Source organism: Lipotes vexillifer, unplaced genomic scaffold (genome assembly GCF_000442215.2).
Source record: "Lipotes vexillifer unplaced genomic scaffold, Lipotes_vexillifer_v1.1 scaffold251, whole genome shotgun sequence".
NCBI classification, from domain to species: domain Eukaryota; kingdom Metazoa; phylum Chordata; class Mammalia; order Artiodactyla; family Lipotidae; genus Lipotes; species Lipotes vexillifer.
Genome location: NW_006770868.1, coordinates 1486040 through 1500756, shown reverse-complemented (window position 1 = coordinate 1500756; position 14717 = coordinate 1486040). Strand labels below are relative to the sequence as shown.

Genomic DNA, 14717 nt, shown 5'->3' with positions numbered 1-14717 from the left:
GTGCTGAAAACCCTCCAGTGGTTTCCGTTGCATCCAGAATAAAATACGTCCTGATTTGTGCTCCACAGCAACGTCTCCTTCCTCCATTCTCCCACTCCCACCTCACAGCAACCACATTGGCTTGCTTTCTGTCCCTAGGACTCAGCGGGCTTCTTGCTGCCTCTGTGCTTCTGCACTTGCTGTTCCTTCTGTAAGCAACGCTTTTCCTGCAGCTGGCCCCATGGCTGCCTCCTCCTCCCTCAGTTCTCAGCTCAGATGACTTTCTCAGAGGGGCCTCTTCTGACCACCCTAGCTAGGGCCCCCCAACCTTCAACTTTACCAGATTACGCTCTGGTTATTTAGGTATAGTTAACATGTTTGTTGTCTGTCTTACAGAGTTACACAGTGCCCTGTAGTTTGTGGTGATACCTTTTTTCTTTTAAACAGAGCTCATCAGATGCTTAAGTAGAAAGCTGATTTTACTTAAACTTTAATGAACGTTAAATTCAGGAAACTAATGTAAAACATGGTATTAAGTACAGTTACATTTTCTTGCTTAATTACAACACATTTTCTGTTTTATTGGCCTATTGCTTCCAATTTAGGAACCAATAGGGCAGCAGTTGCACTTGATGTGGCACCAAGTGATTTTTTTAAAAGACAGACATGAAAACGATTTTAAATTTTAAACCATGTGACCTTTTAAAATCTGATACCCTCTACCAAATAAAGCTTCTTTGAAGTGAAAGCTCACGATTGAAGGCATAAACCACTTCATAGCTTGAACTCGGGGGTAGCGTCATTGCATATCTTGAAGTTTTATGTTTTACAATAATTTATTGTTAGAGAAGAAAACCCAGACTCTATTTCCAGGGCTGTTATTGTGGAAGCAAAAACAAAACAAAAAACCTGATATTTTAAAAGTTACTTTCGCAGAGGATCCTAGGGCTTTTGCCAGCCCCCTCACCCTGTCAGAGTTTAGAATTTCCTCATTTATTTGAGGGAAGAAGAGAGTTTTTTGTTGTTCAGGTGGTTATTGTATGGTAAACAATCTCAGAAAATATTTAAAGGTTGCACCTTTAGAAAAAGTACTCAGGTCATTCCTGTAGGTTTGGAATGCAGCCAGGGAAATTGTATTTTTTAAAAGCCCGTTGTGATGATCAGCCAAGTCTGAGGCCCATTGACCTGCACAGACTTCTCGCCAGATCTGATCAGAATACCTACACCACAACTTCTTGCTGTGTCACAGTCTGTTTCTGTGTGCCATCAGACAAACACATTTGTATCATGGGTTTATTCAAAGGAGTATGTTGGAAATACCAGAAAGGCCTTGCTTTAAGCCTCATCTGCGTTAGGACGTGGCCTTGTGGCCCAGACACCTGGAACTGGGCAGCCTCTTAAACTGTCTCTTAGAACTTTACTGTGCATTGGATGTTATTTGGGAGTTGTATTTTAAGGTTATATTTTAGTGAGTCAGGGTTTAATTTAGAAATGGTCTAAGGAGTATACATTTTAATAGTAAATTGTGAAAAATTGTTTAACAGAAGGTACGGCCCCAGAAATAAACAAATTCTGAGTAACAGCTCAGAATGTGATGCCAGTTGCTTATGACAGAAACCTGGGTGTCGCCTTTGACACATACCTTTTTGTCAGTCACCAAGCCTATTAAAAATGTGTTCTAATTACTTTTCAAACTTATTTCCCCATTCCACTGCCTCTGCTTCAGGCCAGGTACCATCTAAATTACCTGCAGTAACCTCCTGTCTTCCCCGCAGGTCCCTTCTCCAGCTTGCAGCCAGAGTGAGCTTTGTAGGAAAACCAAAATCCTTGGTTTTCTTCCCTTTGCCCTCAGGCTGAAGCCCGTGATCCTCCCCACTTCCCCGGAAGCCGTCTGTCTGTCTGCAGGGCCCTGGCTGCCTGGACTTGGCTCCAGCTCCTCCTCTTCTCTCCCCTCCCACCCTGCCTTCCCACCGTCTCCTCCGCCGACCCCATCCTGCCAGCTCTGTATTTGTTGTATCTGCACCCGGAAGTTCTTCCCTCCCTTCTACCTGATTAGCTACTGGTTTGTTTTCCAGTCTCAGTATAAACCACACTCCCCAGAGAAGCCTTGCCTTACCCTGAAGACCAGGCTGAGTTCCCACTGATAAACTTCACAGCTATTGGCACCTTTGTAATAATATAATGGTTTCAAGTTCTTTGTTAATTGCCATCTATTTTAGTCTGTAAACACCATGAAAGCAAGCACCTTAGCTGTTTTGTGCACTGGATCTGCAGCACATAGCACGATGTCTAGCCACATAGTAGCAGGTGCTTCTTAAGTGTCTGGCAATTGATTTTTCTTATATTAGGAAGTGAAGGGATCTGCAGACTTTGAATATTGCTTTAAGTGATGTTTAATCCTTTTAAAGTTGCCACATCTATTTCATTTAACCATTTTGGATTAGAACAAGGGTTGGCAAACTCAGGCTTGCTGGCTGTTTTCATGGAACACAGCCATGATCACTCCATTCTGTATTGCCTGTGGCTGCTTTTGCAAGAGACCGTATGACCTGCAATACCTAAAATATTTACTGTACAAACTCTACAGAAAAAGGTTGTCCACCCCTCGATTAGAACAATTTCAAAAACCATTTCATTCTTCCCCTGTCTTCCTACTGAACTTGAATGGGTCGTAATCTTGAACTTTCTTGATGACTCTGCCATGAACTGTTACTGTTTTGTTACTGTACACGGATGCTGCTGGGATTTATATAACACTTTTGTTTGTTTTCAGGTTTGCTTTTTCTTCACTGTAGGCTTTTATTTTTTGTATCTGTGCCTGCCACTCACTAGTGGACCCTTACCCCTGACTGTGACTTAAGACTGTGAGCTGAGGAGTGAGATAACCAGGGTTTTTTGGAATTAATGTTTAAAAAGTAAGAGGCTCAGAGGGAGGCCCTGCAGGGCTCCCTTCCTCTGTGAGTAAAGCACAGGGGCTTTTTGTGTGTAAGGAAGTGAGACATCCAGTTTGGCTGTTTGGCGGCATTCCAGGGGTAGATCCTTGTCTGTTTCGGTGAGCTGAGATTGTCAGGCTCGGGATAGGTGAGGTTTCGCTGAGCCTATGTCACACACTGTTGCATAAAGCCTGGGTTTATACAAGTGAAAGGTTGCCACGAGCCAGGATTCCAACTTTCCGTCTCTTTCTGAGTTTTGTACTTTGACAGACATGCTCAGGTGGAACATCAGGCCTGTTCCCTGTAGATGTTCACCTTTACACTTTAAACCGACACCCTGCACCCTGGCTTTCTGCCAAAATATTTCTTTTCCCAGTGGCTGGAAACTGATTAGCTAGATGGGAGAACAAAGGTGCCTTTGTACTAGGGCATATTGCTTTTGAGAATTTAGCAGAGAGCATTCAAACAGAGTCTGGATGCAATGCCAAATTATGCAGATTTGGGGGGTTTTTTGGTCAGGTTTCCCATGAATAGGTATGTAGGCAACTTAGTTTTGTTCTCCTTTTGTATGGTCTGGAATTTCCCATATAAAAATTGTGTGGGCTTTCTTAATTGATTGTAAAATGAAATATACAATTTTGAATAAACACATTCAGTAGAAGATCATTGTTGATAGATTTTTGGCTACATTTTGCCCAAAAGATTCTTTTGTCAGTCAATTTATTTCCCAAGCCAAATTATAAATAAATTTCTGTCTTTGTAAGAACACAGTGTAAGTACTTTCTCCATAAATGAAGCAAAATTATCCCCAGGGGGAAAATGCCCCAAAATCAGGTACCACTAGGCTTTTTTTTTTTTTTTTTTTTTAAACAAGGTGACTTCCAGTCCATTCTGCTTGGGCAGAGCTGACCGGTTTTTTTTTTTTTTTTTTTTTTTGGTTGTACTGGGTCTTAGTTGTGGCAGGTGGGCTCCTTAGTTGTGACATGCATGTGGGATCTAGTTCCCTGACCAGGGATCAAACCCAGGCCCCCTGCATTGGGCGCGCAGAGTCCTAACCACTGTGCCACCAGGGAAGTCCCCAGGTACCCCTAGTCTTGTACATTTATCTGAAACTAGCTTTTGAAGAGTGTTCAAGCAGCACTGAGAAAAGAATACTAAAGTTCTCCAGGCTCTGACACACAGTGGACATTTAACATTCACTGTGTGAATTGAACATGTAGGGTATTGGCCTTAGTAAGAAAACCTGGGGCCAGTCTTCTGTCTGTACCTTATTTTGTACCCTTAATTTCCTGGTCTATAAAGTAAAGGTAATAATACTTACCGACGGGGGGGGGCCAAGAGTCAGGTGACAAGAGACTACAGATGGAAGCCCTGTGCAGACACAGTCTGGTGATGTTACTGTTGTCTGTAGCAGTGATTGAGACTAGGACTTTAGGGCTTCCCTGGTGGCGCAGTGGTTGAGAGTCCACCTGCCGATGCAGGGGGTGCGGGTTCGTACCCTGGTCCGGGAGGATCCCACATGCCGTGGAGCGGCTGGGCCCATGAGCCATGGCTGCTGAGCCTGCGCGTCCGGAGCCTGTGCTCCGCAATGCGAAAGGCCACAACAGTGAGAGGCCCGCGTACCGCCAAAAAAAAAAAAGAGAGAGAGAGACTAGAACTTTAAACTGGTTCTTGGGATGGTGGGTGCCCTTTTGTCTTTTTTATTCTTATTAAATATTTTTTTCATCCTTGGAGATTGTGACTTTTTAGTTTATCCCCATTCCAGTTATTTTTGAAATGTGATTTCACCTTTTATGCCTGCTGTTAATTCCGTTTCCTCATCCTCTGATGAGATGTGTTGTTTGTAGACTGTCTACCTCCAGCTGTGGGATTTAAGAAGATCTAGTTTTAGTGCCCTGTTTTCCCTGGTTTACATCAGAGATTATAAATTGCTAGCTTGAAGAATAAATTCAACCCCCAGATGTTATTTTGCTCAGACACGTTTTTGTTGTTATTTAATTAGGTGTCGGCATTTTAAATGGGAAGTTTTTTTTTTTTTTTTTAACCTAAAAAAACAAGACTTTCTGACAAGTTGGACTGTCCACGCAAATTCCTACAGTCTGTGAAGAAAAGCTGCCTGGAGCGAGAAAAGCCATGCCATTAAATGGGGCAGGGGCTCTCAGCTTTGCCAGAATCCTCACCCCTCCCTGTTGTCTCTGTCTTATACCTCAGCCTCTTTCAAAAGTGGGAAAATGAAAGGTTAAGAACTCCCCCAGAAAACTGAGGGAGAGTGTATTTGCAGAAGACCAGAATTCCTGTGTTTGATATGCATTCATTTAATTACAGGCAGACCTCAGATATATTGTGGGTTCAATAAAGCAAATATCGCGATAAAGCAAGTCACATGAATTCTTGCACAAATTAAGCGTGTAATAGCATCATGTCTAAAAAAATACATAACTCAAGTTTAAAATACTTTTTTGCCAAAAAAAAAAATGTTAACCATCACCTAGCCTTCAGCAGGTCATAATCTTTTTGCAGTAGTGATGTCAAAGATCACTGATCAAAGCGCATCGTAACAAGTATAATAATTTAAAAGTTTGAAGTATTGCAAGAATTAACAAAATGTGACCCAGAGATATGAAGTGAGCAAATGCTGTTGGAAAAATGGCGTCGGTAGACTTGCTCGGTGCAGGGTCACCACAAACCTTCAATTTGTAAAAAAACACAATTATCTGCGAAGCGCAGTAAAAAGAGGTCTGCTTGTGCACTGTCCTCCCAGACTCTATCTAATACAGGTATTTGAGCTTCAAACGTGCCCAATTTCATGTCACTGAGTCAAATATGATAAACATGCAAATTGGAGGTGTTTAAACAAACATAGGGAAAATACAGTGTAAATAACTTGTTTTGGTTTTTTTTTAACATCTTTATTGGGGTATAATTGCTTTACAATGGTGTTAGTTTCTGCTTTATAACAGTGAATCAGTTATACATATACATATGTTCCCATATCTCTTCCCTCTTTGTCTCCCTCCCTCCCACCCTCCCTATCCCACCCCTCCAGGCAAATAACTTGTTTTAAATGGTGTTTAAGAATGTGTGTGCAAGGCTTATCAGAATTTCATCTGCCATATTTAATGTTGTTTGAGTCATTGAGCTTTATCAGATTTAACTTCAACTTTTGGTAACTTCATGGTGAATACTCGAGAGGGCCACCTATTGGGCTTTTCTGGTATAGCATGTCTTACTGCGCTACATTTTCAGCCGATAGGAACAGGCTGATATTTAACGAGTTTATGTACCAAATATATTTGAGTTGTCCTTTCTGTACAGATTCCACTATAGATAAATGGGCGTTTTTACAGCATTTCTATAATTATTTTATTTTATTTTTAAACAGAAGAAGCAGACTACAGTGCCTTTGGTACAGACACACTAATAAAGAAGAAGAATGTTTTAACCAATGTGTTGCGTCCTGACAACCATAGAAAAAAGCCACACATAGTCATTAGTATGCCCCAGGACTTCAGACCTGTGTCTTCTATTATAGACGTGGATATTCTCCCAGAAACACATCGTAGGGTCCGTCTTTACAAATATGGCACTGAGAAACCCCTAGGATTCTACATCCGGGACGGCTCCAGTGTCAGGGTGACACCCCATGGCTTAGAGAAGGTCCCAGGGATCTTTATATCCAGACTTGTGCCAGGAGGTCTGGCTCAAAGCACAGGACTATTAGCTGTTAATGATGAAGTTTTAGAAGTTAATGGCATAGAAGTTTCCGGGAAGAGTCTAGATCAAGTAACTGACATGATGATCGCAAACAGCCGCAACCTCATCATCACAGTGAGACCAGCAAACCAGAGGAATAACGTCATTAGGAACAGTCGGACTTCCGGCAGCTCTGGCCAGTCTACTGACAACAGCCTTCCTGGCTATCCACAGCAGATCGAACCGAGCTTTGAGCCAGAGGATGAAGACAGCGATGAAGATGACATTATTATTGAAGACAATGGTGTGCCACAGCAGATCCCTAAGGCTGTTCGCAACACCGAGAGCCTGGAATCATTAACACAAATAGAACTCAGTTTTGAATCTGGACAGAACGGTTTTATTCCTTCTAATGAAGTGAGCTTAGTACCCTTAGCAAGTGGCACAAATACAGAATTTGAAACGCATGCTCCAGATCAAAAACTCTTAGAAGAAGATGGAACAATCATAACACTATGAAACCATCGCGTTTGAATGTTTTCTGAGTGAGGATGCCATGGAGACTTGTAAATTTGGCTAGTTTAAAGCATATATACCTCTGAACCAGTGATCTGGGATAGGCATGAAAAAAATATATTGCAAGCTTAAAATGTTATTAAAATAGTAGTTTGATAATTAATATAAACTTCAGTGGGTCAGAGGTGAATTTAAGTCTAAAACAAAGGGGCCTTTGCTAATGAAATGATGTGCTTTTGCTATTTTATCTATAGAGAACTGGATGTTAGAGCACATTCCCAGAACTACACATAAGGACTAGATCATTTCCGTTTGAAGTGGTTGCATATTTAACCTGCTGTGCAGAGCCTGGTTGATTTTTCCTTTAACTGTATATCTTTTAATTCTAACGTGAAGAAGTCTGAGTCTATCTTTTGGTACTTTGGGACCTTGGCTCCTATATTCCCCATGTTGTATTTTGATTTTTTAATATTGTTCCTCTGTTGCTAATTGTAGCGAGTAATTTTTTCAAATGCTTTTTTTTCCCCCTAATTTCTAAGAAATCAAATCAATGGACTGTTTTTAGGGGTTGCTTCCTAAGTTATAAAGCACTGAAGCTATGTTCCTGAATTAAGAAACTCTAACAGTTCAGGTTCAGGTCCGTGTTTGCCCATCTTGTAGCTTTCATATTTACAGACTCATTCCATTTGGGCATCACTTATGTTGTGAAAGGCAGTTCCATCGACTCTGGTGATATGGGAGACTCTCTCCCATAACCTCTTCTTGTCCTCATTCCAAATCTCATTAGAAATCATTCCTTTTGTTGTTTGTGTGTATATTTTGTTTGTCTGCCTTTTTACTCTTTTAATGTATTTGAGTAGTGTGAATTATTTTCCTTAAAAAAAAAAATGCACCCAAACTAAGAGATTTTTACACACAGGACAAACTTGTGCACTTTTTATATGAAAATTTGGGGTTTTCCTTAATGGGATTTCTAGGAACACTGCCTACACTTTATGAAAAGTATGTCGTATTCACCTTTGACAGGTAGAGTGTATCTCGATTAATTTTATGAGGCTATTTATTACTTTCCGATGCATCCACTTAGCAAGGTAAGAGTAAGGCTGCTAACTTTCGTTCCTTGCCTGGTTTCATTGTATGGAGGTGCACAGGCACTACAGTAGCTTGTATATAGAGACTAAGAATAGTATGAACTACATGAGTTCCCTGTGACTTGTGGATATTTCTCTCAGAGTTATTTATTGATTAATTTTATGCTAGGGCTAGAATGGATACCTTATAACAATTGTGTGCTATTAAAACAATGAAGAATCAAATGACTCCGTTTTGAAGGATATTTTCTCTATATGGTAAAAGTATATGAAGTAAAGTTGATTAAATGAAGCTCTCTTGACTCAGAATACTCAGTGTATTTTGCTCACATTTTACCACTACACATGTTATCACTAAACTGTTAACTGTACAACATTATGTAATACAGTGTACTTTTTGTTGAATTCATGAAGTTCTTCCAGTTATATAACCACTATTTTTAATTCCAGGTTTAACATTCTGTTGAGTTCTATAAATTTGACTCTTGAATGGCAAAATGTTAATAAGTAGAAGGTTACATTTCATTTATAATTATAAGCGGTGCAGGCCTTCAACATTTTAAGTAAAAATACTTTCACATACTACCTCTCTCTTTCTCTCTCTTTTTTTTTTTAACAAAGTTTAACATCAGAACTTTTCTCTTAGGGGAAGAAATACTTCAGGGCTTGACTTTTTGTACAACTTTTAACTGTAAAATACAGATTTGTCTTGTATGTACTCATGAAAATGGAAATCAAACCTGCTAGTGCTTTTTTTTGTGTGTGTGTGGTGCACGGGCCTCTCACCGTTGTGACCTCTCCCGTTGCGGAGCGCGGGCTCCGGACGCACAGGCTCAGCGGCCGTGGCTCGCGGGCCCAGCCGCTCTGCGGCATGTGGGATCTTCCCGGACCGGGGCACGAACCCGCGTCCCCTGCATCGGCAGGCGGACTCTCAGCCACTGCGCCACCAGGGAAGCCCTGCTAGTGATTTTTAATTATCCCACTAAGGGTATATGTCAACGGTCTTTTCAACTGGATCTCTCGTTTAAATTATTGGTGAAAGAATTGATTGCTAGACGTATTGTAAAACCAATAGATCTTGGTTATACAATAAAATGTCGATTCATTGGTAGTCTGAATTATTTCAAGTGTACCTTATTAACAAAAATATCAGTGGACTCAGCATAAAATTTTATAGTACTAAATGTCAAGCTAACTGTGAATTTTGTTCTGTATCTTAAGTAAATTTATGATAATGTCCTCATGAGCTATCAACAAAATATATGTACTTTTGTGAACTATGGATTTTCTAATTAAATTTTACATGCAACATGATTTTTACATGAATGCTACTTTGTTTAAACTATCAAATGTCAGTATTTTACTACAATTTTATTATAAAATGTACATTATCACTAAATGAGCTTTGATTTTAAAAATCAAATTAGCTTTAGTTGTATATTATTTTTTACAAATAAAGATAGACTTGTATAAAGGCTACTTTCTTGTCTGCAAATATATGAAAAGTCACCCAACAAATATTTACCAAGTACCCATTACAGCAAATGGGTAGGGAGAAAATTGCTAAGTTATAACAAGATCCTGGCTTCCTTAATTTTTAAAAGATCAACACCAGGAATTCCTGATGGTCCGGTGGTTAGGACTCCGTGCTTGCACTGCCGAGGGCCCGGGTTAGAGTTAGGGTTAGGGTTAGGGCATTTAAAATGTAGTTAAATTCTGATAATGTGAGAGGTTATGCATGATATCCATATAGAATTATCACTTACATTGTTTAAGATTATTTGAAATAAGACAAAAGTTGTTTGTAAAGTGAAAGTTTCTCTTCTGAATTCAAATTCACGTAGTAATACTTTTTATTACCACCCCAGGTACAGGTATTGCCTATATGGATTGAATTCACTTTATACTGAACACTGTAAAAAGCCGGAGATAAAACAGACCCTCTTCCTGAGCCAAGTCTAATCCCAAATTAGTCACCCGGTCATTGGCTAAGTCGATCTCTGCACTAACTCCTCTGCCATCCAGCATGCAGGATAATAACCGATTCCTTCCGCCAGTTTAAAAACTGAAAGTCTTCTGAGTAAAAATTCGACATCGTGTACATAGAGCCCTTCACATCATCCATTGGTGCAGACTGTGTTGCACTCAGTACCTGATGCACTTGGTTTCAGGGTCCCTGAAACAATGGTATGGAACTAAAAGATCCTTTTCATCCCCAAATACAACCCCAGTGCTCTTTGTATCCTAAATCCCTGCTGCTTCCAAGTTTCCAGTCTGGATAAAAAATTACATTTGAGGAAAAAATCATCGAAGTCATAGAAAAGTATAAGGAAAAGCTAGCCCTGTTCTGGTCGTTTGCCTTAAGGTGCTTGAATTAATGGTTAGCAGCAACTGGTTGTTTGCTCTGATTTTCCCATCTTTTAGACTGATGAAAGGTTTAATTGTGGGTGACAAAGCTTTAAGGGTTGTGTGTGTGTCAGTGACTCTGGCAGCTCAGCAGATTGGGGAGCACCTTACTTAGAAGACGTAGAAAGTCTTGGACCTTGTTATTTGTGACAGCATATCACTTGCTGATGATGACTGTTACCTGTAAGGTAAAGCGTACATTAGTTGTGCCTCTAGCTATATTACATGCTACTTAAGTGCTGTAATTGGGTGGGTGTCTGACTAGCTATTACAAGGTAAAAGAAAGGAAATTAGTCTGTTAGATTTAATAATTGAAAAGCCCTTAGTGTGCAGTAGTCTACCAAGTTCTTCCCTGTAAACAAGATTTACATAATATATTTTTAAAAGCTAATGTGTTTGTCCAGTTACTTTACAAAATTTGATGTGTATTTTATAAATTAATATTAAATAGAGTTCATATTTTATTTACAAGCTGTATTTAGGTGTTTTCCCATTTTAAAAAGCTTTCTTAGAGAGTTCTCCATGTAATAGAAAATCTTTTTTTTAGTTCATTATAGTTATCTAGTTCATTATAATCCCAAGGGATGGATAACAAAGTTATTTAATATAGTATTAGTAAAGATAACAAAAATTTTTTTCAATTATACAAATAATACATAATTCTTCTTATTTTTTTTTAAAAAGGCTAAAATTCTTTTTTGTCCACAAAGCATAATATTGACATTTTTTAAAAGTAAAGACACGTTGTTTTGTAGACTGTCCCTCAGTGTGGGTTTGTCTGTTTCCTCATAATTAAATTCAAGTTACGCATTTTTGGCAAGAATACTACAGATATGATGTTATATCCTCATTGTACTGTGTCAGAAGGCACATCATGTCATTTTAATATTCATGTTAAAACGCTTTTCAGTGGGGGGAAAACGGTTCTTGTATTAATTATTCTAATTATTCTCAAGCTGATAAACGTGAACGGGGACTTAGGAAGTGTATCTGTTTTCAGATCCATCCGTTCTATGTCTTAATTGTTTTCTGATTGGAGAAACAATAGAAGATGGTGAAATGGCATGAATATTCTTGAGTGTCATTTGCTTAAATACTTTTTGTGGACCCAGTGATTATTTTTTCTGGCACTGACCTGAGTGGAAGAAAACCACCCCAATGAAACTTAAATCCTGCGGTCATGTTCTCTAGAGCGCTAACGGAAGGCTTCTGCCTTTGGATTCTTTGGATTATGAATGTATCCAACTCGAATTGCTTCACTAAAAAGAGATTTATTGGCTCACGTAGCTGAATAGTCAGGGCTAGAACTTCAGCACAGATATTATCTAACAGTGCGGCTGGTAGAACTTAATACAATGAGGGGAGTGGCCTATTTTGCTCATTTGTTCAGTCCAAACGGGAGTCACTAGGCAACACATGGATACTGCATGTTTGAGATGTGACTTGTGCAACTGAGAAGCTGAATTCTTAACTCTATGTAGTTTTAATTAATGAATTTAAATAGCCACACAGAGCGAGTGGCTGCTGTATTTACAACACAAGCTAGAATTTCTGTTTCTTGCTTTGCTTTTTCTCAGACAAATTACCCCTTTGTGGTGACAAAAATGGCCTGCAGCAACTCTAGTGTACCTTCTGTCATTAACTACCCACCCGGAAGCGAGCCTCCGCTCCCCACCAATCACAGCCAAAGCCTCAGAGCCCACTCTCTTTGGCTCTGTCTGGGTCCTGAGCCCACATCTGGGCTGGGTTGGTGAGGGGTGTTCCTCAAAGAAGAATCAGGGAATCAGGGTGCTGTCACCTCACAAAAGAAGGACCCTGTGAAAGGGAAGTGAACACAGTGGCATCAATTGCAGCTTTTTTTAAGAGTGTTTGGGTGTACATTTCTCGTCAAGGAGAGAGTTAAAAGCATAAGGTACTGTGCAAAAGGTAAATGGGGACAGAGGGCAGTCGTCTGTCAAAGGAAAATGGTAAAAGTGGAAATGAAATTTGGGGTCTAGTGGCCTGTTCTGAATTTGATGGAAAAGTTCAAATCTCATAATAATGGCAACGTTTGCTTCTGTGTTTTCAGATATTGTTTTATTTTGATTGTATTTACCATAACTAAATCTGATACAAATGTAATGTATAAAGAGTACATAGAAACTTTAATCTGAAATGGCAGAAAGTTCAAAATTCATTACTTTTGAAATACAGAAACAAGAGAATCGTGGTCTTAGAGTAATGGGTAAATGTGATGCCCAAGGGGTTGGAATGGGGTAGGGTGGATGGGCCTGGTAAGCCAGAGTCTCCCCTTACACACACACCCCACTGCGTTGTTGCCACTTGGGTATGTATGGGCCCAGCGTTGCCAGCTCTTCGAACTTTTAAGAAGATGCCAGAAATCCAGAATTTCCCGTGAAACATCCTGATTTTTAAAACAACTCGTGAGACAGACCAAAAAGACCTGCCAGCCCCAGCTGGCCTGCAGGCTACCAGTTTGCCAACGCTGTCTCAGAAGTTCAGAACCATGGACCATCAAAGGCTCTCATTCCTTTACTGTGAAACCATCTCCTCATAGGTCACCGCGAGGATTGAGGACAGTGCCTGAGGATTAATAAGCGCTCTGAATGTCAGCTGTTCTGTCCACTTCTCAGGGAGATGGCTGAGTTCCAGAGGGATTCAGCGACCAGCCCAAAGCAGTCCTCCAACTGTGTGGTCCCCAGACAGCAGCTTCAGCATCACTTGTATGGAAGTTAGAGATGCAGATGCTCAGGCCCCACCTCGGTTCTGCTGAATAGACCCTCTGCTGGTGGAGCCCAGAGATCTGCATTTTAACAAGCTCTCCTCAGGTGCTTCCTGTGCATATTACAGTCTGAGAAGTCCTCAGATCCACCTGTATCTCTCCTTCACTCTTAGCAGAACTGCTTTAATGAGCATGGCTTATAAGGTCTTCTAAAATTCATAATAGAAAGCCTTCATCTACTCATCTGGCATACACTGTACTGTTAACTTGGCGAAAGTAAGCTTCAGTCTCCAGCCCCCTGTGCAAGGGACTCCACTTTCTTAAATTAGTATAATCTGACTTTACAGAATTGCAAGGTTGATCGAATACAGTAATTCCCCACACAAATCATTAGAGGTGTGCAGAAAATAAGCCTCTGAAAACTCCAGGTTGGATTTTTGTTCTGGGCTATCCACCAAAAGAGAAGACAAAAAAAGGCTAGAATTTGACTAATAGTACAACTCACAGATTGTATCAGTACAGCATTCCTTTTCCATCCCATCTCCTAGCGATGCCTGAAACGACAAGGAAATAGCTTTCGTGGCATTGTTCCACTAAGACCTGGAACAGGTTCCACTCAGATGAAACAGGGCACTGTTCTTATGGAACATAAGAGTTCTGTTCCCAGGCTTTCTGTCCTGCCAGCGCGTGCTAGCTTTAAATCTACAGTAGGGTAGTCAGTCGCAAATCAGGTTTTCCCCAACATTCCCAGAGGCCTTCAGCTGATGTCTCAGGTATGTACCCGGGGTGACTCCAGCAAAAATCTGTATGCTTAGTGACTCAGAAACTAAATCATTAACTTGGTAAATACGTGCCAAGCATGGGTAAAGGGAGCTTGAAGGAGAGGGCTTTAGAATGTGGGCCTCCAACAATGCCGGGTGATGATAGCATGGGAACAGCAGTCCTGGTCAGTGTTGCTTCCTGGGTGGATCAGTGACTAACCCCAGAATCATCTGGAATCAGAATCCCCAATCAGTCACTCTCAGGAGTAACAATCCACACCAGGTAACTTAACAAGAAGGTAGATTTCATTTGTTTGAATCTCTATCTGGTAAAGCAGAAAAATGTGGAAAAGGATTCTTGGTTTAAAAACACATATAAAGCAGCTATACCCAAACAAACAAACAAATAAAATTAATAAACATTAAAAAAAGTAAAAACACCCATACAGACAACTTTTAACTAGTTGATGTTTAAATTGGGTACATGCATTTACACACACACATACACACACACACACACACACACACACACACACACACACACAAATCTGGTCTGCCAGAATGTGGAATTAACATTAGTGTAATGCAAAAAAATAAAAAAGGATAAAAAGGGACT

The 14717-nt window shown here is 40.2% G+C and overlaps 1 protein-coding gene across 1 annotated transcript in view; it reads left to right on the top strand.

The window, feature by feature from the left end:
• PARD6B (par-6 family cell polarity regulator beta) overlaps positions 1–7124 on the top strand; it is a 15319-nt gene extending 8195 nt beyond the window's left edge. The window contains exon 3 of the mRNA XM_007446378.1: positions 6295–7124. Coding sequence (XP_007446440.1) covers positions 6295–7124 — 830 coding nt within the window. The remainder of the gene's footprint in view (positions 1–6294) is intronic.
• The last annotated feature ends 7593 nt before the right edge of the window (positions 7125–14717 follow it).